General features: G+C 35.6%; 1 protein-coding gene across 1 annotated transcript; it reads left to right on the top strand.

The window, feature by feature from the left end:
- The first annotated feature begins 1,157 nt into the window (after positions 1 to 1,157).
- On the top strand, positions 1,158 to 23,084 carry LOC149779182 (far upstream element-binding protein 3-like). Its single transcript, XM_089939750.1, has 8 exons — positions 1,158 to 1,316; positions 4,814 to 4,916; positions 7,507 to 7,607; positions 8,304 to 8,466; positions 10,098 to 10,264; positions 11,955 to 11,998; positions 14,628 to 14,703; positions 20,443 to 23,084. Exons 1-7 carry the CDS (start codon positions 1,284 to 1,286, stop codon positions 14,680 to 14,682), a joined length of 666 nt encoding a protein of 221 aa, XP_089795876.1. The 5' UTR covers positions 1,158 to 1,283; the 3' UTR covers positions 14,683 to 14,703; positions 20,443 to 23,084.
- The last annotated feature ends 1,885 nt before the right edge of the window (positions 23,085 to 24,969 follow it).

Raw genomic sequence — 24,969 nt, 5'->3', positions numbered from 1 at the left:
CACCTAAAGAAAATTGTCGATCTATTGAAATTGGCCCCAAACTGTTAAACTCTTCTTATGCAATGCGTACATTTTTAGCCCTTTTTAATTATTCACGCGCTTTTAGTTTTCTAGAGCATTGTGATGTTAGCTATGTAATATGCATGTTTGATTTTATATATATATATATATATATATATATATATATATATATATATATATATATATATCATAATAATAATGAGGACTTTGCATAGTGCCTAATCTTTAGAAGCTCTAAGCGCTTTACAACATTAGACAACACCTATAAGATAAGAAAACATTAAAAAAAAAACATGCTGAGAATATTTAAGGTAGGAAACATTATTCAGTCTTTTAAGTGTGTTCTTGCAGTCGAGTGTGTGTGTGTGTGTGTGTGTGTGTGTGTGTGGCTAAGTAAAAATGTCCATAAAGTATGTACATATGGGTCCATAAATGTATATCAAAATATGTGTACATCCCATACATGCGTATAAAATATGTATTTATATGTTCACGAACGCATACTCTCCTAAGTTTTCTAGGGTATTAATTTTTATGTACATCTGTATTTATCTGCCCGAATGTTTGCAGTTTGACTGTACATGTTCTCATGTTAATCTTTGTAACATTATACGGACTGTTTACAATATTTGCTTGAAATTTGTCTCGTGTATGAATGGTCCCAATATAATGGCAAGATAGCCGATATATAGATTTTGATTTTTAATGCGGTACTGGAAATAGTCCAGAATGTTACCTAAATTATTATTTTATTAGTAGGTAGAGCATATGCTTTAGATGTGTTATACGTATAAGCACCAACTATAAATAAAGATTAGATGAACTTGAACTTGAATGAACGATATGTGGTGAGTGATGTTATCAAGACGTCACTGGTAAACAAGTCCCACGTATTTACAATGGCGGCTAATGCGATGTTCTTAAGGTGCTTTTCCGGAATTTGGCGGAAAGGCCCGAACGTCTTTTGATTGCTCCGTACAGGCACGCCACTGAAATTGACCAATGAATTTAGTGTTTAGCCTTAATGGCAAATATATTCATTAAATTATAAAATTGGATAAGTGATAATTGGTACAAAGTTTTATTTTAAAAATCATTGAATAAGGTTTTAGACATTTAGGACATGCGCTTATAATTTAATTGGAGAACTATTTTATACTGTGATATCTTTGGCCAATCAAAGCCTGTCCAGCATTCCTTTGAAGGAGAACCACCGCCATAGCAGGAGCTAAAAAGAAAACGGAGAAAGAAAAATCTTGAAAATGGACAGACAATCAGCTTATGTACAGTCAATAGTAAGTGACAAACAAGTTAATATATCATGCCATTGACCATGTTTAGTATTTCAATCGGTGAGATTAGTTTTTAAATGAAATTTTGAGGCTCAATGAGGTAGTTTGTCATGCCTCATGGTGTGAACACAACCACGCGGTCTGGTAACGGCTCAAAACGATACACGTTATACGAAGACATTTTGAAGAAATGATTCAAAATACATATAAAGCAGCTAGCTACTTTAATGCTGAAACAAATTTAAAACATTATTTTGAAGATGTTCTTGTTCATTAAATTGATGGTTCTAGTTTATATAGGTAATGTTACTCCCAGTTTTCGATACACGAGTTACTAAGTAACACAATACAGTATAGTCTTTCTCATCAAACATACTAGTATTTCCATTTATAAAATGGAAATAAAGTGACAAATGGACCAGTTTTAAACCTGCATGCATTTAATGGCAAACAATTTGCCAGGCACGTGCTAGAAGAATTGAAAGAGTTTAGCTTTAGCGGAACCCGTTCATTTTTTTTTTTTTTTGCGCAGAATAGACCGCTTGTAAGATTAGTGAATATGAGATTGGGATATTTCTCAGCATAGGGGTTCAAGTTTGGCACCATTCTAATAAAAATATAAAAAAACATCCATTCCTCCTCCTCCCCCCCCCCCCGTGTGGTATTTAAAAAAGACAAAGAAGGAAAACGGATGCAATTTGCCCGGAAAACTAAACACTGTAAGTGTTGTAATTGAATGAAAACGAACGTGAATTTTATTAGAGACAATAGAAATGAAACGTTTTTGGTTAAAAAATAATTTTCTGCGACTCCCCCCCCAAATATGTTCCTTAAAAATATTGTCCTTTTCTACTTTAATATATTAAAATAGTAAAAGACCTTAAGTAGCTGTCGTTTTTTTTAAAGCAGAATTCCGCTTTTCTCCTGACTTGAGTGAGTGATTTTTATTTTAAAAAAAAACGTATTTTAAAATCTTCTCAGATACCTTTTTATAAAAAGAAAATCTGTCCTGTCCCATTCCACAACCACCCTTGTAAGTTATTCATTGCATATATTAGTAAGCACACAACTCATAAAGATTATTCTGATTGGTCAATGGTTTAAATTCTTCCAATGAATCTGTGTGTAATGGAAAGAAGTATGCTTGCAAAACACGGTGTCCCAAGTAGTTGAGAGAGACCATGACAAAAAAGGTTTAGATAAAGGTTTTAAAAAACTTGTGGCAATGGCTGAAGCGAAAAGTTGTTGGAAATTTAGTTACTGATTTCATAAGAAAACTAAACGATAGAGGACTGGCCTTTTTGTGAACTCTGCAAGTTTGAAACCCTCACTCCCCCTTCTGAGGATGGTGTGATGAGAAATTTACTAGTCCTGTCAAAGCTTTACTAGTTCTGTTCACAAAACAATGTCACACAGCTTTCATGTATGTTTACTGATTCAATTTTAAAGTTCGAATAACCCACAACAAAACGGATGTTTTCTGTGTTTTTGCGAATTGCAAACATCAGTTACACCACATAATATTCCTTAACTCATCATAATTGTCATTCCCTGTCTTTTGTCCATTTCTTATGAAATTTTCCATTACGCTTTTTCCTATCATAAGAATTATTCCTCATCATTCTCATTCAACTTTTGCCTTCTTCTGGTGGCTGAACACCTATCGAATGCCACATTTTGCCTGTCTTATAAGAAGGGAATTGTGCCTTGTTTTGAAATATGAGATGTTATAGTATAGCTGACATGAATTGATTTAAGCAAGAAAAGGAATGAGTTTCCTTTATAAGAAAGTAAGAGCAAGAAACGCATTTCACCCTACATGTCTTTGCCCCCTCCCACAATTAAATAGCCTCTTCCCAACAATTACTAACTTTAGCGTATGTTCTGCATGATCAAAGCAATGGCTATTGTAAAGACTGTTATAAAATATTAGCATCAGAAGATAGTGTTTCAGCTTGGAAAAAGTGTTCCCATCAAACGAAGCCATCTGGCACTCGGTGCGTTGTATTTAACAGCTCCAATTACGGTATCATAAGTTTGGTAATTCTTCCTAATTAATCGAACCTCAATGTATTGTTGAAATTAATAATACGGCGGAAATTTTTCAAATCTGAGATGACCATGCTCAGAGATTTTAATTCCCAACAAATATACGGCATTCTGCTTGGACATCACGTGTATTCATTTGTTCATTCTTGTAAGGGAAAAATATAATCATCATCACAGAAAAAGTAGTTGTATGGTAACGATGTGACAATAACGTAATCGTAATAAATTGATTTAATTCTTATAATTATTTTGATGGAAATGTAAAATATGTAGGTTACTGTTGGAGCGTTTGGGAAGCGAGCAAAAAATAGAATCTTAAAAATAAAGTGCAAACTAATTTCTTTGAATAGTTTTTGCTGTTCTTTTTGCATGGTATACCGCTTTGTAGTTTGTAACTGTGGTTGAGTAAATAAAGTGTGATAGGTCATTTTTTCATTACATTCGTTATCAGATTAATTGGGATCAATTACCAAACTTCCATTGTTAATGACGGGACCATAATTTGCGCTGTTAAGTGAAACACAAAATCAGATGGATTCTTGTTATAGAAATGCATCTTTCCTAGTGAGAAATTGACTTCATCTTCTCATGCTAATATTTTATGACTGTTTACAATGGCCACTGCTTTGATTCTGCAGAACATCTAAGTAAAGTCTTTCTTAGGGAATGGCATAAACAAACACTATTTATAACCGAAACTTGCTTGTCCAACAGGAAATCTGCTTGCATAATACCGCTAATTTCGAGCCCTGTCCTGTCTGACTTTATTGTGCAGTCTTCTGCATCTATTGCAAATCTGGACAGGTTTCTACATAATAATTTGGGCTATGTCTTTGTATTTGTATCCTTATTTGTAAACCTGAAATTAACTGGTGTTGCATTTCACTTATCTTTGAAACTTCATGTCTGTCCTTATCTGCTTTGCAATTTTGATTTGTTTTCCTAGTCATTTTGAAGGGTTTCACACACCAGTTTACATACTGTATTTGTCTCGTGATTAATTGAAGATGGGGACATTATGGCTAACATCATTTAATGAAATTACTGCGAGATCTTGTCATTATCCTTTTGATACCAGTGTTTTTAAATAATCAGTTGAACACTACATGGCTGTTTTGGGGTTGACTTGACTGATTTTTTACATTGTCCAGGTTGGTTCGATTCAAATCAGACAATTCAAGTTAATAAACAAAATATCAAATAAATCAAAAACATTTTTAACTGTTTACATATAAGCTACAGCTCTTTTTAACCTAAATCGCTTGTTAATAACATTGATGTACCTTAATAATGTGACTCTAAATAAAAGCATGTTGGATATGCTCAACCAGGGCATTACGTTTAATTTAAAAGTTTTGAGACTTTAGTTACAACAAATCATTGGTACTCGGCTTACATTTTAAGAAGAATCAGTTAACCGTTTTTAAGTTGTGACAACTGCTGTTTTACAGATTGATGTCCCACGAACATCAGTTGGTATTGTAATTGGTAAGGGAGGTGAAATGATCAAGAAGATTCAGGCTGAAACGGGGGCCAAAGTACAGTTCCAACAAGGTAAGCATTTTCCATGTATTTGTAGATCTAATTTGTTCAAATGTTATTGCCTGGGACATGTCTATTTTCTTAGTTGGGAAAATGTCATAAGAAAGTACAAGATGCAAGAAAGCTAGCTTCATTTTTTAACACCTGGTACCATCAGAGTCTATGCTAAATTGGGTCCAAATCATGCATGCGCTACAAAGTCAATATATCAAGACTGCAATGTTTTGTCAAAATGTATATACTTGTCCAGTAACCAAAACTAGGCTGTTTAATAAGGTCATGAGATTTACAGAATGGAATTAGAAACATGCTGTATCAAAGTCCCTTTGTAATTTCCCTGTATGTTTCCATTAACCCTTTACCTCATAGAGCATAGTGACAAAGTGCAGCTCGCTATACATAGAACACAGGTTACCTAGTCGACTGCATGCGCATAGCTTGCATGTGAACTATTAAGCAATGTAGTGTATGTTACGTTTAACAGCAATTTTAACCATTTTACATTTTTGGTACACATCTATTACATGTGGAACAATTTAAGAGTAAAGTCCGATTGTTATAGCTGTGTAATTATTTATCACGGAAGAATTTGTTATGTGCTTTAAAATCTGGAGAGAATTCGTTCACCGTCATGTCACTGAGGCCGTGTGACCAACCGTAGAGCTGCCATTTCTCATACTCGAAATTTACAAGTTTTTCATCTGTGTCTACATCACTAAGTCATCTAAATTTGATAATTTATAAAAACTAATTGCAGCCTATATCAATATCAGAGCCTTTACCTAGGTTATTGAATTTTTCATAGTTGTGATTCTAATCATGAAAACTTCGTAAGTACTGAATGAAATCTGCGACCGCCATTTTGGAGAGTGGAGATTACGACCCAGTTACTTTAAATAGCAGATATTGACCAGTACATAAACCGTGACCACGTGATCTGACGTAACTGTCATTCACAGAAATGAATGTAGTATCTAATAAGGGGTTTTCCCCGAAGGTGGCGCTACGAAAACCGGCTTAAAATGGCTGATGTTTACAGCAGACGTCAAAAGGCGCTTCTATGGGACTTTTGTAGAAGCGTCAAAAGTCGCTTCAATGCGACTTTTGTAGAGGCGTCCAAAGACGGTTGTATGAGGTAATGGGTTAAAACATTTTTGTTAGTAACAGTTGAATGTATCACATTTTTGGTGAATTGTGGCAAGGATCATAACAGTATTGTTTCCTGTTGTCAAATGTGTATGCAACACAAAAGTGGTAAATTCTGTAACAAATGTCTTGTTGGCATTCCCAGAAATATATGATATATGCGCTATACAGAGTTTGCATCAGATTCTGTCCTATCCCAGTATTACCGCATTTGATAGAAAAACTTGTACAAAAGGAATACAAGTAAAATGCAACAAAACTATTTGAGAAGAGATCTGAAAATATTAAATTCAGATAGGTAGTGGCAGCATCAGTGATGTGCACATGCATGTTTGTTGCCTCATTTACTAGTTGTGTAACACTGTATATATGAATGCATTTACTTTTCACAGAAAGTTTTGCAAACGTGCATTCAGGATAGACGTATTAAGCAGTGGTGCCCATACGTTTAAAGTTCAGGGGTTTTTGTAACTGAATTCTTCTGAACTTCGGTGGATTTTAATCCCAATAGGTACTCCTTGCATACAAGCAATGTCAATTTCTTTTTTCAAATGTGGGCATAAACGATTTCTGAAGTTAAACATTAGTTTTCTGAGAGGAAAGAAGTTTTCAGTTTTTTTTTTTTCCCAAGGTAAATTTGATATGTAAAACCCAATCCAGTACCCACCCCCCAAAAAATTGTCAGATGTTTTAACTCGTATGACTGGAAATTGCACAATCCCCTATAACTCGTCCAACTGGAAATTGTACAATCCCTATGGCAAGCTTCTACCCATGGTGCACACCATGCTTTTTTGGGAGAGCATGTTAACTGAATTCAGCTTTCCTTCATTAATGGAAATTCATTGAGGTCTTGTGATGTCAGTGGAGCATACATATTTTGATCAGTTAAGACTGTGTTGGAAGTTCCTTCTAGTCTGGTAGACTTGATTCCTTTTGTTCTGAGGAAACACAAACTTGTTAATCTAAATGAAAATTGTAATTAACAAAAACTTGTTCTTACTCTTATCTTAATTACCCCATTTTTATTTCCAGTTGGGACCCCGAGTGGCCGAGTGGTCTAAAGCGCTCTCCTTTACGGATCACTGCCATCTCACCTCTGTCTACGTGGGTTCAAGTCTCGGATTCGGGCAATGTGGGCATGTGAGAAAGCTTGCCAGTAGCTTCTTGTGGGTCGGTGGTTCTTCCCGGGGTTTTCCCGGGTTCTTCCTCCACCATTAATACTGGCCGCCATACATAGCCTATTGTGTGCTGAAAAATGGCGTTAAACCCCACAACAACAACCACCACCACCAATTGGTTTTAATAAAATTGACACAAAAAGGCATTGGTGGGAAGTTACCAATATTTACTAGAAAGTGAAATTAACCCCATTCTGTTTCATTTATTGAATGCTGCTAGACATAGTACCTAGATTATCAAGGTGATGTTCATGTTTTGCTCCTACTTGTTGCAGATGATGGACAGTCCCCTGAGAGAGTCTGCGCCATCACCGGTCCCCCAGATAGAGTACAGCAAGCAGCCAGCATGATCAATGAACTCCTCCAAAGGGCAAGTGTAAGTGTTGGAAATTGTTAAACCATGCATTTGAATTTAAGCAGAGGTTAGATTTATTAACATGCTTCATCTAAAGTAAGTATGTTTGGAGACCAAACCAAATTCTTCTTACATAGCAATATGCAGACGTTATGAATGTATTTTTATCTTGGTATGACTGCATTTTTGCGAAAGGTTGGAATAAGTCATTCGGTAAAATATTTGCTAACAAGTTAACATTGTCTAGGATTATTAACTTGAATGTTGAGCATATTATTCCTGAATATATACCGACATATATGCGTTGATGGGAAATGAATAGAGAAATACATGGCTTCTCCTGGGATTGGTTGCCATCATTTGCAAGAAAAGTAGATTTACAGTTGAACCAGATGTGTGACCAGTTTAGGTATTGCATTCTTTACTCCATTAGGGTCATCAAACATTAACCTGTTATTTTTGAGCCTGATAAATTAACTAAAAGTGTTCACCTTTACAGATAATAAATATTCTACCCATTCACATAGTTTCACCCATTGTCACAAGCAATGCCGGTACGTTAGTTTGCCACTAGCTTCCGTTTGTTGGTGGATCTTCACTGACCAGATATACTGGGTGCCTTGTATTGCCTATCATGTGCTGATTTATAGTCTAAACAAAAGTTAGACGTAATTGTATTGATATTTTTTGTTCCATTCATGATATTTCCATTTACAGTTCTCTGGAAGAGGAGGGCGTGGTGGTGGTGGACGTGGAGGCAGAGGGGGATATTCATCTGGTGGCTCAGGGAGAGGAATGAGTCGAGGATATGATGATGGAAATTACCAGGACCAAACGACGTCTGTACCAGCTGACAAGTGTGGCTTAGTTATTGGAAAAGGTTGGTACTTGTTTTAGGCTTCCGGTTAATCTTGGAATGGCTTGTTGAGCTAACTCAGCCACATGGCTAAGCAAGCTTGTGGTATGGTTCATTGTGCACAGTCCGTGAAAAATTGAAACTGTTAAACCATTTCAATTGAACCTTGCACATAGCATCCTGCATAGCTGCCAACCCTCAAATGTTTGGCATGAATTCTCCCATTCTTAATTATTTCAAGTCTTGAATAAAATAACTGATTTCCTGTTAAGCGCTAGTTGTGATATTTTAATCTATATGTATAAGGGTAGTTTTACAAATGCTTTTGAGAGAAACTGGCCTTACCGGAATTTTGCTTCGCGCATGCATCACTACCACTGATTTGGATTACTGTTTGGCATCACATCCAAGATCATGAAAATGGCTTCACCACCAAGGAAAAAGATATGTATTGCTCAAAAGGTGAAGTTTAATTTGGAATATAATAAAAATTGGCAGTGCATTCAGCCATCAAACGTTGATATACATCATGCTTTTTGCACACAATGTGCCACAAATTTTAATATTGGGCTTGGTGGCAGAGACATTGTGAGAAAGCACATCAGTCACAAAAAACTCGTAGAGGTTGGGAAAATTAAGGATTCGCAGATTTCAGCCCTGGAATATTTTAATTCATTGACGGAAGACCTGCAAGCTACCAACTGTGAAGCCTTATTTGTGAGTTTTCTTGTTGAGCACCATCTACCTTTATCAGTTGGAGACGATGCTAAACATTTGATACAAATTTTCCCATGGAAGAACCAAAAATGCTGCACTAGTTGAAGCAAATGTCTGAGAACACCACATAAAACTTTGTCCCCAAGATCAACCAGCAGGCAAGAAGCCTGAACTGTTCTGAAAGCAAATTTACGATCAAGCAATTGAGGAAGTTCTGCCATGTAGATAACTAAGCACAAGTGTAGTTTATGAATACCATAATAAATAGAAATGCAGATACATTTCTGCATATATGTAGTGTTTTATTTTTATTTTGCGATCTTGATATAGTGTAGAATTGTAGGTCAGAGTGGATGGAGTTAATGTCATGGTATTTTTCACTAATTTATGTCCAAATTCACTAAGTTTTACCCGTTTTTCACTAATTGCGAGCCTGGAAGGTTGGCAGCTATGCATCCTGGCTTGAAGGCCTTTAAAGCTTGATGTTGAATTGCCATCAAATATTGACAACATTGCTATAAAAAAAAAAGGATGAACGATAGATTTTAAAGTTGTGTTGCAGTCTGACTTGGCACTGAGCATCATTGCATTAAAGTGTTAGTGCCAGATGCCGATCTGTTGACAAATAAAATTATCTTTAAATGACATTTCCTATGTTAGGAACATAATCTGTTAAAATTGGACGGAAGATTCAAATGCATCCTGGCAAGACGTTTCAGTATTTGTTCTATAAAGGGAAAAATTAGTCCAGTGTCCCTTTTAATGTCAGAAGTGGTGTCGTCGAGAGAAAAATCGAGATGACAAATTTCCACCCATTTTGATTGTATTGAAGAAAATATAAATTTCTCGACGCATTGTTTATTGACAGCTTTAAAGGTTATCGATTGACTTCTTAAAATAATAGCCTCTCTACATTCAGATTTTTTTTTTACCCACAGGTGGTGAATCCATCAAGCAGATCAACCAACAGAGTGGAGCACATGTTGAACTCTCCAGACAGCCAGGGCCAAACCCAAATGAAAAGATTTTCAATATCCGTGGCTCTCCGTCTCAAATTCAACATGCTATAGAGCTCATCAATGAGAAAGCGGGTGTATCGTCAATGGTAAGCCTTATATAATTTGTATATTTTTGATAACTGTCATTTCTGAGTTAAAAGTGAAATTAAACCAGTGTAATTTCTCTTGAAAGACCAGATATGGTCTGTATGCATTCTTAAATGTGCCATCATTTTGGCATTGATATCCAAGATCTTGCATTCCTTTAAAATCAACAATTTTGCTTCCAGTAAGATAATTTTTTTGTCGTGTGGTTCATGGAAGGTCTTTACTGCTCTGCTTTCTTGCTGATACCTGGAAGTTCCGCTTCTTAGGTTTGTATTACACGTCCTTCTGAACATGATTTCATTTTAATGCCTACATGGTACCACATGTCCAGGTAATGTTTAGTAGGAATGGTTCGTGTCCTCAAGCAACCCATAAGGCAAACTGGTGAAGCCTGTGTGAAATTTCAGGACGTGTTTTGAGGAGCATAATCAGTCCCGAGTGCCATCTGTCTTTAAATTGCTTCCATGGGTGTGATCTATCCCTCTTGGCAATCTTGTTCAAAAGAACGATTTTCAGATGCTTTCTCAGCAAACTTGTCAAATTTGTCCTAGGTTTCATGGCAGCTGCCTTTCACAAATACTGATGTGTACAGATTCTCTTGTTTTGAATATATGTACCTTAAATGCTGATGTGTAAATATTTTCATGGCAGGAAAGTCATAAAAATAGCTAATTTAAATTAATGATGTAACATTAACAAATTAGCTTATTTGGTTACATTTTGTTTATTTTTTGAATGTGCAGTTTTACTTCGCTGACATTTACGCTTACAGATATCACTGATCCTTTTTGCTTATAAAAAATCTAAATTATGAATTACAGTTCAATTTATCTGTTCACATTTCAACGATAGAATGTTCCTGTTTAGATAAAATACTGACAAGATTAAGAGCAGAAAAAGTTTTGTCGGGCATTTGCATCTCCACTTGGTGAGAGTGAACAAGGCCTAAACAATTAAAAGAAGTGAGAGCTGTAAGTGTGGCTCACTTTTGTTTTTTTAGTATTGCAAATGACCATATAGTTAATCGAATAATTTTAAATATTCTCATTCTCCTGTCTACAGATTTCATTGGATTACTGTTCATAAATGTGAGGAAACTATGCTTGTGAACAGCTCATCTAGAAATTCTTTTATTTTTTTTTTAAAGCTGGGTTCATTTGAGATAAATTGGTAAGGTACCTACATTTAGGCAAAGCTTACTCCGACATGTTAGTTACATTCAGCCAAGTAGGTAATGAAAAAGGGTATACTGGGTAACCATGGAAGGTATAGTGGCTTGCCTTGGATACAATTTAGAAATTTGTATCGTATTTGTAGCGGGGGCCCGAGTGGTTTAAAGTGCTCCATTACGGATCACTGCCATCTCAACTCTGTCTGCGGCGGCTCGAGTCTCTGATTCAGCCAATGTGGGTATGTGAGAAAGCTTGCTAGTAGTGTCTCAGTAGTCTGTGGTTTTCCCGGGTTCTTCCTCTACCATTAATACTGGCCACCAATGTATAGCCTATCGTATGCTGAATAATGGCATCAAGCCCCACAACAACATATTTGTAGCAATGGTCCATTAATTATTTTGTATTCCCTTTCATATGCATATGTATATTTTCCAGGTCTAGGAGTCCATTACTGTATTGCATTACAACTTGAATACAATGTCTTGTTTGTACTTAATTACATATTATTCCATTTCAGGGATCTGCCGACCAGGGTTGGGGAAATCAGTATGGTGGACAAGGGTAAGCTGGGATTCTTGTTTGTCCAGTAGTTCATAATAATGCTTTGTACTGTACATATATCAAGGGTGGGTAAAATAAGCCAATGGGCCAGATCCAGTCCGTAGCCTGGTTTTATCCTTTAGTATACCTAACAGAATATGGTTTAAAGAGCTCTTGTCCAGCCCGCATTATGTATTGGTGGCATCTTCATTTGTTTTTATGACCATCTGTACATTGGTCCTTCCGAGAAGTATGTTGGCAAGACTGCATAAGATCACTTAATGTGACTGGTTTATATTCATTGTTTTTGAAATGAACACACTGATAATTAAATCCTTATTTATGGGGCTTTAATGGAACATTTTTGATTTTGTACAGTAACATTGCAGGAGGGATTTTTGTTGACTACTGGACATTGTTGTGAACATTTAGCTGCGATTTGTGTTGTCATGTGATGAAAACCAGGTCAGATTGGTATTGTAATTCGTCTGGTCTGTCAACATATTTAAAACGTGCAATTTTGAAAAGATAAATCTTCTTTCATTCGATTTCCTTTGGGTAGTCGGTAAGCAGTTACCCTATGTTGACACTGCATGGTGTTGATAGCAACCATGATCCATCAGTTTTATCAAGGAAATTTTACAGATGCTCATTTAAAATGCAAGGTACCTAACAGTAAAGCAGATGTAAAGACAAGGACATTCCACCCACCTCGCCCCAAAGGTTTTCATCCTGTCTGTCTTTGTACTTGAGGAGGCAAAAGTTCCATCATAAAAGTAGTTGGGAGGTTGCACTTGTGGTTTGGAAGAATAATGTTTCAACAGAACAAATTTTATTCTTGAGAAAGTTCCTCTTGGGATGGCTTGCACTGAAAATAGGTAAAACATGTCAGGTTTTGGTATGTAGAGGCGATAGTGATGACAATCAAATTGGCGGGGTAGAGGCCTCCTTGTCTCAAATGTGCCTATATAAAAGACCGTTTCCAGATGTAAATGAAAATTGCTTATGTCTGACATGAAAGAACTATTTCCACTTGTAAATGAAAAGATGTACATTTTGACACTCTTATCATGGACACAGCAAGCAATGCAGCTGCTACTGCGATTTCCAAACGTTCACTGGTAAACTGGGTGAAGAGACATGCTTTGTTTTTTAGTTGAATAATACAGATCATGATTTTTAAAAATACAAATCCAAAATACAAATCATGATTTGCAAAATAAAAAGTAAAATGTGGTAGTGAAATAAGCAATTGATTGAGACAAGTGGAATTTGGTATTCAGAGTTAGTCGGCATTGTACAAGTCGCGTGTGATTGCTATTTTGCTGCGTTTTCATTCATCGTGGTCGTGCCTCATTCAGAGGGAGCAAAAATAATGAAGAAATTCCACAAAGAATGTTCAAAAAATTTAACCTTTATTGTAAAGAGCAACCTTGATTAATATCATGCCAGATGTACTGTTTGTTGCATCTAAAACTATTTATGGTTGAAATGTCCCAAAGTTTGTATTTAGTGTATATACACCATTTGTTCCTTTGCTGCATCTTGACCTCTAGTGGCCTCGGTGGTTAGAGCATCTGTCTTGTATGTGGGTGGTTGCAGGATTGAACCCCAGCAGAGTTGTACCAAAAAATAATTGCTTGGTGCTATGCATTAAAAGATTAGTGTTTGAACTGGTTGGCTTGGTATGGGGATAATGTGAGACATGACGCTACATGTCTGCGGCATGGTGCCCCAGCGCTAGATATCACTATAAACTACCACAAGGTGGTCATCGTAGCGATATGTCTGAAAAATTGTTCAAGCTATGTTACAAGTCCAAAACGCACATTTGGCGTATATAAATGAGAATCTACCTCATTTGTTTTTGTTTTTAAGCTGAATATGCTGACTGTTCTTGCACATGTAAAAATGTAATCAATGGCAGAGTTCAGAAACCTACAAAAACATCATTTTAGGTAAAAGTAGACATTTATACAAAGTTACATCATTAAACTAACTGTATTAAAAAATGTCTGTAATGTACTTTTGAAGTTTGGCTTGGACATGACATGTCTGGTGATACTAATGCTGGTGATAGCTGTAATGATGTGAATTTGGTCATCCATATGTTATAACTGTCGGATCATTTACCCTTGGCATGATTCTTCTATATATACTTAAATTGAAATTTATGTGTTTAGTATGGGATATGGAGGTTTAAAATACAATTGGTTAATTCGAAATCAAGGTTCCTGTGCCATTCGTCAATCACACTATTGGATTGCGCAAAGCAATTGCTGCTATCACTATTTCATATTTGTAATATTTCTAGTTGCATTGAAAGCATAAGATTCAGAATTTTCATCAGCAACAGAACTTTAAGGGAAAAAGTGGGTGCCGTTTTTAATTTGTGAAACCAATCGGTAAAGGAGCAGACATTGAGTTTAGCAATATGTCGCTCTTTGGCAAGATCGAGTACGTTGACTGGTCAGGAAAAAGAAAATGTCTTTTAGCCTAAAGCCACAAATACAGATATGAAGTACCAACATGCTTTGATATGTAGCAAGTCTTGCTCTTCAGATTGTGTGGCAAACTGTTTCGTTAAGGCAGGGTTTAGTGAACAAACAGATGTGTCTGTGATGCTGATGTCTGTTGAAATCTTTTCTAGGTATGGAGGGAGCCAGCATGCTGCTCAAGGATGGGGAGGTGGATATGGCCAGTAACAGCACAGCAACTTAGCTCAGGTAAGTTACTAGCGTATTTTTGTTGCAGACTGTAAGTAGTGTACTAAGAATTGGTTTTGAGGCCAAGGCCTTACCAAGATTTGTGTGCTGAATTGTTTCCCTTGTTAAATTTGTGAGCAGAATTGAAGCTTTTGAGTAGTCATATAGATGTATTTTGTGTACATCTGTCTTGATCTTAGAAGCTTTCAGCAGTACATCCAGACAGGTTCATTTCTTAAAGTACACATTTATTTCTTTATAATTCAAATTGGAATTTAAATTAAGAAATGCTGAATCCGTATCTCTGCAGCATTTAAAAAAAACCCGGTAGATGACTGAGAATGGTAAAGTTTTCATTATAGAGATAGAGAGTTCTGAAATATGATTGGTTCATTATAGGGATAGCAAGTTCTAAAATAAGATTGGTACTTTTGAAATTCAGGCTACCATGCAGGGCTTTAACCATCATATTGGATTGTGCATATTCAACTTATGTTTGTGGTGAAAAGCAAAGCAAAGATTCGGAATTTTCTCCAGCAAAGAAAACAATTGGAAGGACAATTAAGACGTGTTTATACTTGTGACACCATATAGTATTGGACAAAACATTGAGGTGCCCATGGCATAAAAACGTCACAATCATTAGCTGGCTTCATCATCAACAAACACTGCCTGAACTTGTGTTTATAAATACCAAAGAGAACTGATATAATTCGATCGGAAGTTCGTTTTACTAAATATCTTTTGGAAATGAACCATCATCTCTCAGTTGCTGATGTTGCTGGTATTTTATTTTGCACACTTCAAGACATTAAAATCTTGAAGAATTACATGTTCTGGAACGTAAACAGCAAAAATCAATTGCACAGAATTAAGATTATTAATGAATGAAGGTACATTGAAATAGATAATTATTGAATAAAACGGGTATGGAAACTACTCCTATTTAAACCACTGTCATAGTGTGTGTGGCACTTGTACACCTTTTGAACGAGGTGCCTGTTCAAAAGGTGCAAGAAACGCATCTCTGACATTAAATAGTTAAGTAGGTTACTGTCTTGCTGATGTTTGTAGATGTTGTAAATAATTACATGCATATTAAGATTTTTAAAATCTGTCTTTGTTCCTGAAAATCATCATCTTTTTTCCTAAGCAGTCCGCATTGTTGTACTTTGAGGATGGCAGCTACGAGTCGCAATCTAGAGCATAGAGTTACTAATATTCAAGATGAGATATTCCGATAAAGATTAGTTGTCTGGACATTAGTTGTCATAATTATAATTTAATGTCAGAATGTTTACCTGGATAGCAGTTCAATTCTTGTATTTTTAACCTTACAAGTATGTAGTCCAATTACACTCCAAGATAAGTATGACTAATTGTATGTTCCTAGCAAGGATATTGGTCTAGCTTATCGAAGGGTACATATACACTACATTCTCTTCATGACAATTTCAGCATGTTGGGCAGGTGTTTTCTTTTGATAATTTTGAGAAACACTATGTCCGTATATTTAGTAAGTACAAATGCAGAGGTCATTTCAATTTCCTGTGGGTTTGGAGGGCCAGCTTACACAACAGCAATAGGCCTGTTGGGCCGTTGAAATTTTTGGAAAGTCGTTAGTAAATGTATTAAATTGTGGTGCTTCATTGGTTAGTATTTGCCAGTGCCAAGTATATTCCACAATTTTTTTAAATGATTAGTTATCAGAACATCTTGTTCAGTCGTTTTGTAGTTGTTTAATCCACATGGATTTTGCCCATTTGTGCCAAATACTTTGATCTGTAGATAAAGACCGGTATTCCATTGTTTATCGAAAAAGGGTTTTATGACAATGTTATCTATATTGTTTAGGCTCCTTACAGTTGTGATCTTACTCGTGTACAAGTTTAACATTATACTCCATTATCACTTAATACCACTAAATGATTCCTTCTACTTTTAGTTCATATCCATTGTTCCAAGAACAACATTGCCTTGTAGTGTTACTTGCATGCTAATTAAATATACTACAGCTGTGGACAGGTCATCCAAGCTATAACCTGTTTGATACCAACATTAAGCAGGTCGGGTCAAATTGGTGAGGATATCAATAGGGAAATGAGGCTACCCATATGGTGTTGTAAATAATGTACCATGTAATGAAAGGGAATGCCAGGTGCCAATTTTCTGTTGCCATTTCATGAATGGGAAACCAGTGACATGTTTAGAACTTCCTGACAGAACTGAATTAAAGAGATCAAAAATAAAATCAGGAAGAGATGTGAACTTTTGGAGTCTGTATGAATATAAATATAGTGAATATTTTAACTTGAAATGGAAGGAGTATGGTATGTATTTTGTACTATTAATTACTGATTTCTCTTTGGTCAGAAGCTTTGGCTAAATGGGTTGTAAAATGACATGAAGGCTAAAATCCCTCAGGTCTTATTTTATATTGATCACCAGGTGCATGAAGACCAATGTGATGTAATTAATATGACTTGCTCTTCAAAACTCACTTTTGGGGAAAAGCATCATTGATTTTTGTCGTGTTGCTCTTAACTTGACGTAGCACGCAGTGACACCATTAATATTAATTAAACCAAACATTGTCATAGTTTCATTGCTCACAGCATCTCTGGGCTGTTCTTTATACGTGTTAAGTGGAAGGCACTTTTAAAGTGGTTTACTCACCCCTAGATGCAATTTATAAATTTCTTATTTTAATATGAATTTAGAAAAATAAGTACCATGACAAATATTTTTATGTTTAAATGGAACAGCCCTCAGATTTGATCCTATCTGTAATTAGGATATATATTATATGGGTATATTTTCAGGTCAGCGTCTTTAAATCTAGCTAGAAGTCCACAATTCATTTAAAATCCTGTTGGAACAAATAGGCTTTTAGTTAAATTTAATGGTCTTGACCAGAAAATGTAGAGAGTTACAGAAATGATAAAATTTGCAATGCTGTATGGAACAAAGTGAAAAGTCGAAGATGAGGTTTGGACTGGCCTTGTTTTATACTCTACTTGTATATGGATAAGGGATGGAAAGTTTACCAGATCTGCTGATTTGTGCTCTGCATTGACTTGTCTTGGCAATATGGTCTTGCACTTTCATGCATTTGTACAAACAGGCATCCTATTTGCAATAATTGGATTGAATCGGCAATTAATACCACTTGGCAAAAAAGTGGATATATGAACAAAATAAGATGCCAAAAACAGTTTTCACAGAACAGGATTCAAGATAAATAGAATGACAGAAAATGCAGTAAGACGTTTTTATTAAGGAAATGATAAATATTTGAATTGGACATCGTAATTGCTTTCAATTATGAACATTAGATTCTACAGTACCTTGGTGATCCACAAAGTTTAATATTTCCACGAATAAACAGTAGCATTATAAATGTACATGTACTTCAGATTAAACTGATTTACAGCTTTTTTGTTTTCTTAAAATGTGCTGTACTGCATAAAGTATTTTTTAGACTATTTATACTTCGTTCCTTATTTGTAAGTGGGTATATATAACATTTGGTTTGATGTAAAAGAGACCTGAATTTTGATCAGCTTTGAATTCATTAATGCAGTATCAGATTGTTACCTTAAGTTAATGACATTTTATGTGAATTTGATGATCACAAGATTTTTGTCTCTTTCATAAAGATGTTGTACTCTTAGTGTTTTTGATATTAAAATGAAAATATGAGTGATGCTTTATGGGGGTGGGTTAAGTGCTTTAAAGAGTTTGATTAATACTTTGATTTATGGTTTAGCATTGTCCAGGAAAGTGGGAAAATTGATGACCCACACTATATGATTATTAAAAGGAAACAAGTTTAAAATGTACATTATAATTAATTTAAAAAAACAGCTCTGTGTTAAGTAAAAAAGAGGTGGCCTTGACAGTTGATGGTACACACTCTTAAATAGATAATAGCAAGTTATTTGCAGTAGACTGCTATTAAAAATAAATTTGTATGGAGCAGGTTGGAGTAAAATGTGAAAATTGGTACAGAGAGAACTTGGGCTCTGTTGGACTTCTTTTGGAAAGTTGACATTGCGGGGAAGGCGGTATGTACCTTGCGTGACAGCCTTGTTGGTTAAGGTAGCAGAGGGTTTGGATCTCTTACAGATCACGCCAAGAGTACGAGAAAAGACCTTGAAAAACTTTCACTGAAGTTGTCAAATGTTTCTCTTGATTCACTTATTGAATGTAAGCCTGCACCAGTCGCCTCTGGACCAAGTAAGTCAGATGAATGTTGATACCTCTTTGTGATAGTGGCCAGTGCAGAGGTGAGTACCGATGTGAATCTTGAAGAAGTAACAGGTAGCAACTTTAGTTAAAATTTTCCATTACAATAATAAGATTTTGATCCATTTAATTTGGTAAAGATGTTTAAAAATTAAAAGGAGATAAATGGTACAAAACCAGTCCAGTTTGTTTTGTTTTTTTAACAAGTTTTTAATGGATTTATTAAGTAATAAAAACCTGCACAATTTTGCAGTGTACTATTAATCGGAATATAACGTGAAGACGGCACAATTACTAAAAGGATCGGGGGGGGGGGTATTTGTTTTACACTGAAATTGATGGAAATCAATTTGGTTGGTGGGTTGGGAGTTGCCCCCAAGCAGGGCAGTGCCCCATGACTTGTGGGGACTTGAATGGCCCAAGTATCCCCAGCTAGTTTATCTCATTTTTTTAAATCAACATTCTCAACCATGATTATGTTATGCTTTTATCCATCATTCTGTTGTTTGCTACTTTCATTTCCATTTCCACCATCTTCAGTAAGGCTCCAAGATTGACCCAGATTTACAAGTTGTACCTAGTTCACAAATAACCAAAAGGTCTCTGCTTAATCAAAACCATTTGAACTCCTTTCCTCCCGTTTAACCATTTGTCTATTTGAACAGCCAACAGCCGTTTTAATGTGCATATAGCCTTGTTTGCTGTACGTATTTTACCACTTAATTATGGTCTGTTATAAACTGGAATTGCATGATTTGGAATGAATTCTTGCCAAATTTGTTTGAGAAAAGATGATGATGTGTGCAAATGAACCTAATGTGTGTTCAGTTCAGGTCAGCTTTGCTTTTTCTTGGCAAAGCTACAAATGATGAGAAAATGATGGATACTTTTGAATTAAAGCAAAGAATTTACAAAACTATCCTACTAAAGAATCTTAAGATGACTGGGACAAGAATAAAAAATAGTTTTTGCACAACAAGTTTTAAATCACTAATGGCTTGCACTTCAAGAAGGGAATCTGTCACTTGGTTTTAGGCTAAACATGAAGGTCAGTTGCAGAAGTAGAAAGTGGTTTCTGCACAAAATATCAGTTATATACCCTGTATCTATGCCAAAATGTATGGGTTGGGTGGGTTCTTGTACATGATTTTGGAAGGTCTTGATTTGTGGGTCCAGAGGTGAAGGAAATTTAGTTTTAGATCTTGATCAAACTTTGACGGCTTGCACAAGGAAACAAAAAGAAACCACAGATTATGGGTCCTTGGTCGTAGGTTGTGATCTTGGATGAATCAAGAAACTTGTTGCTTATTGGGGTCAAAAAGTCTAGTTCATTTAAATCTGTAGATTTCCAATTCCATCATACCCTGTTAGTCTGTACATAGAGAGCTATTAAACATAGGTGGGCGTATGATGTGCTCTTTATGGTTCTGTTGTTTTTTATGCCAGGAAATGTCAATATTTCTCAATAAACTGTAAGCATTTCTAACTGAACTCTTTTTTAATTGTCCATAGGTCAGCCCAGAGCAGCAGAAGGCAAAATAGAGTTCAGCTTTCTTTACAGATGATGGCAGGAAAGAGGAAACTTGTGGAATATCTTCTACTTTATCATCGTCAATATTTTATTGGATTATGATAAAGTTGTTTTTTGTTGTTTTTTTGTTGCAAGTTTTCTTTTTTTGCAAGACATCACAAGGTTTTCAACTGTAATATTTGTGTTGGATTAACATGTCATGAATTGTGTATAAAATATGAAATAACTTATGTAACAAATCCCAGATGCGAGCATATTGCAGCTGAGCTAGATTCTCAGGCAAGATGGGCAATTTCAGTAATATTTTTTTCCTTCTCCCTTACAAATTGTAATTTACATGAAAATTGTTGGTTTTCTCGTGTGGGTTTTTCACGTCCCAATCGTGATCATTATTGCACATCAAATTTATATGCCTTTTATTAAATAACTCTGTACACAGTTCAAGATCACAGGCCTTGACAGGAAACTGACTGGAGTCCTGAACTTTCATTTCAGTCGATAGAGCTTCTGTTTTTTTGAGTGACTCTTGTTTACTTGCATAAATTCTTCAGTACTTCGCATTTGTATTATTATTAATGACCAGCTTTAATGAGTTTTCTTACATTTAAATTTCTCTCATTGTCACTTCATAGAATATTTAACTCTTATTTTATGATGGTAATGATTTTTCTTCTGTTTCATTTATAATTCTATTTACATCCTGGCATTAACATTGATTTGTTTTATAAATTCACAAATATTTAAAGTGTGACCAACTGCTCGAATTGTTTACTGCAATAATGTTCGTAAATTTGTATATATTATTTTATGCACGATTCATTGAAATATTAACGTTGAGGGGTTCATTCAATTTAAATATAAAAATAATTTGTCATATTCTCTTGTGCACCATATTGATTATTGCTAACCCATCTTTTCACTTTTACAATGCCGTCTCCTTCAGTAGTGCAGAATTGTATCATCCAATGTTCCATATTTTATGAATAATATGAATACTTTTAATCTTTGAACTCGTGCATCTTGAATCATTTATTTGTAATCTAAGCATTGTTTCCTATTACAAGTCTCTGGTCTGCTATAATAGCAGGTTGAGAGATCTAGACGAAATGATAAAAAGGGCTGTGCAAGTAAAATAGACTTGTGACCCAGGGAAAGTGCTTTCAAAGTGAAGTAGTCGCCAATAGATTTAGTTGAGAATTTTGCCAGATTGGTCATAATCATTAGATGGACCCCGAGTAATAGGATTGTTTAAAAGCTGCCTTCCCCAGGTCCCATGTACATTTAAATGAAATGGCTCTGACAATTTTTGTTACCATTTAAATGGAACTGCCCTGAGAATTTTTGTTACCATTTAAATGGAATTCTTCTGAGAATTTTTTGTTGACATTTCATATAAGATTACTATCTTTATTTTGTGACCTCACACTGATATTTTGCAAACTTGTAAATTTCGTATTACATGCATTATTTTAAACAATCAAAATTCAAGTGTAAATACATGTATGTTTTCATGATTAGGCCCAGGTTGTTGAACAATATGAATCACTGTGCAGATGACATTGATCATTTTATTTCTATGGAGGTGCAAAACTATTTGTATAGATGAAAAAATTTTTGGTTATTTTATGACTTTTTATGTCTCTTCACACTATGAGTAGATGGACCTCAGGCTCAGTAAAGGAATATATTCATACTTCATTCAAACTCATAAAGGTCTTGTGTTTCTGATGTATAGTGTTGTAGATATATTGCTACCATTTAATGCGGATACCATAAAACCACTATTTTAGACTGGCGCTATTAAAAACTCCGTAAAATTTTCATACCCAAATGATGTTTCTGTACATGTCTTGTCGTTTCATTGATTGTTGTAAACTCTTATTTTAAACTCCTTTTTATAAAGATGATGATGATGATTTTCTTCTGTTTCACTTACAATTATGTCGACATCTGGCATTCACACATTTTTTTATGATGCATGTATTTATGTTGAAATATTGAAACTGCATTTGAACACTCAAGTCTAGAAATCTGCTATCATAGGTAGATGTAACTTTTCACCTACCTGAATTACACTGATAATTTTTATAATTATTGCTTAAAATAATTGTGTAAAATTTTTATGATGCTTAATTTAATGCAAGTGTTATTCCTATCTTGAAAGCTGATGTTGAAAGCTGTGATGTAGAAAGTGTAATCAGTGTATGAAGACAAAATATAATGAATTTGTTTTATGAATTTGCAATGTTTACTTGTAAATATTGTATTTTCTGCTCTCGGTGACCAAATTCTGCGAGGAATCGCTTACTGCAATAATGTTCATATTACTTGTATGCCGATTTAAAAAAAAAAAAGAAATGACCTGAACTTATTTTACGCATAATTCATTGAAATATTAATGTCAATGAGCACTCATCTTGGTACTACAGAAGCTTATTTTATAAGTATTGTGTGTTAAATGCATTGATGTATTATTGCTAATGCCTCTCAATTTATGATGCCAGATCTTTTAGAAGTACAAAATTATTTCATCCATTAAATGGATAGTCGTACACAGTAAACATGTTGACACATGTCTGTGGTTTTAGTTGATTGAAGCTGAATAAAAAAAAACTTGATTCTCCGTCTAGCTTTGACACTTTTGTTTTCCCTACCTGTATTACTTGCATGAAACTTGCATTTCTTTTGACAAATATGTATTACACTGGTCAACAGTGAAATCATTACTGACTTGAAAAGGCCCTAATCTGTAGTATTTTGGTGTGCCGAACACGAATATAACCGTGAAAAATTTGTATTGGCTCTCGTTTTGAAGATATTCATATACCTCATTTTCTATGTTTCACTGTGTAAATTTCTCCAGTAGGACTGCAGCAACATCCGGAATAATGATGTAACATTGCATAATACCATCATGCTCACATCATCCACAGTTGATTGCATCATTTTCTGATGCACTGCAATACTAATGCCATGCGGCTGCTGAAGTAAGTTGACGTCAGCAGTGTACTATACATGTGTAGGCCTATTATACTAATGCCAGGCGGCTGCTGAAGCTGACGTAAGCAGTGTACTATATAAACCCCAATCAGATAGGTTCAGCATTTAAAATATTTTAGACGTTGTGCGAGACAGTTCAAGCTACTGTTACATAAAACTTATTATTTTATCCATTTACGTACAATAAAGAACAGTAATGCCTCGAAAGTGTGTTAATACCGCGGACAATTTTTGCTATATTTGTGGGGAAGTGACATTTGCCAACCAGAAGAAAAGTATCAATTCTCAAGTGAAGAAGGCATATCATCTTTACTTTGGATGCAAGGTTGGTGACCAAGACAAGCCTTGGGCTCCGCATATATGCTGTGCTACATGTACAACACAGCTTTCACAGTGGTTGAATTGCAAAAGGTCATCAATGCCGTTTGCAGTCCCAATGGTGTGGAGAGAGCCAAGCAACCACCTAAATGACTGTTACTTCTGCTTGGTTCCTCCTCTTTCCGGCGGAATAACGAAGCGAAAGAAGTCGAGAATAGTCTACCCAAACATTCCGTCTGCATTGAGACCAGTTCCACATGGTGAGGGACTTCCTATTCCAGAACCTCCAGCAGAATATTCTCTTGATTCATCTGACGAAGACAAAGGTGAGTCGACCTGTTCTTCTCCTGGTCCATCAGCATGCAGTGATCCAGATTTTCACTGTGGTGCATCATCAACCCCACACAGAATAACACAGGAAGAACTAAATGACCTGATTCGTGATTTGGACTTGTCAAAGAACAAGGCAGAATTGCTAGGATCAAGACTCCAACAATGGAATCTTCTAGAAGAAGATGTCACAATTACTGCATATCGAAAGCGCCACCAGCAATTGGAGCCTTTCTTCAGAAAGGAAAGTAATCTGATATTCTGTTCCGATATTGAGGGCCTCATGAATGCTTTAAAAATCACTCATGACCCACAAGAATGGAGACTATTTGTGGACTCTTCGAAACTGAGTCTCAAGGCTGTGCTTTTGCACAATGGAAACATTCTTCCATCTATTCCAGTAGCGTATGCTGTCCACATGAAAGAGACATACGATAACTTAAGGCAGCTACTGAATTCCATTGAGTATAACAAGTACAGCTGGCACCTCTGTGGTGATTTGAAGGTAGTTGCCCTTTTAATGGGACTGCAGCAAGAATATACAAAATACATGTGTTTCTTATGCGAGTGGGACAGCCGAGCAAGGGAAATGCACTACATGAGGAAGGAATGGACTCACAGGCAGAATGTAGCCATTGGAGAGAAGAATATCCAACACCCAGCTCTGGTTGAGGCTCAGAAAATCTTGCTACCACCCCTTCACATCAAACTAGGTTTGATGAAGAACTTCGTGAAAGCCATTGACCGGACTTTGCCAGCATTCCGATACCTGCATGAAAAATTCCCTCGACTCAGCGAAGCAAAGATTAAAGAGGGAGTTTTTGTGGGTCCTCAGATTCGAGAGCTTTTCAAAGATGACC

This window comes from Sinohyriopsis cumingii, chromosome 17 (assembly GCF_028554795.1).
Source record: "Sinohyriopsis cumingii isolate HCF-2022 chromosome 17, ASM2855479v2, whole genome shotgun sequence".
In the NCBI taxonomy this organism is placed as follows: domain Eukaryota; kingdom Metazoa; phylum Mollusca; class Bivalvia; order Unionida; family Unionidae; genus Sinohyriopsis; species Sinohyriopsis cumingii.
Note: the sequence above shows the minus strand (reverse complement) of the source record. Positions and strands in the feature narration are given on the sequence as shown.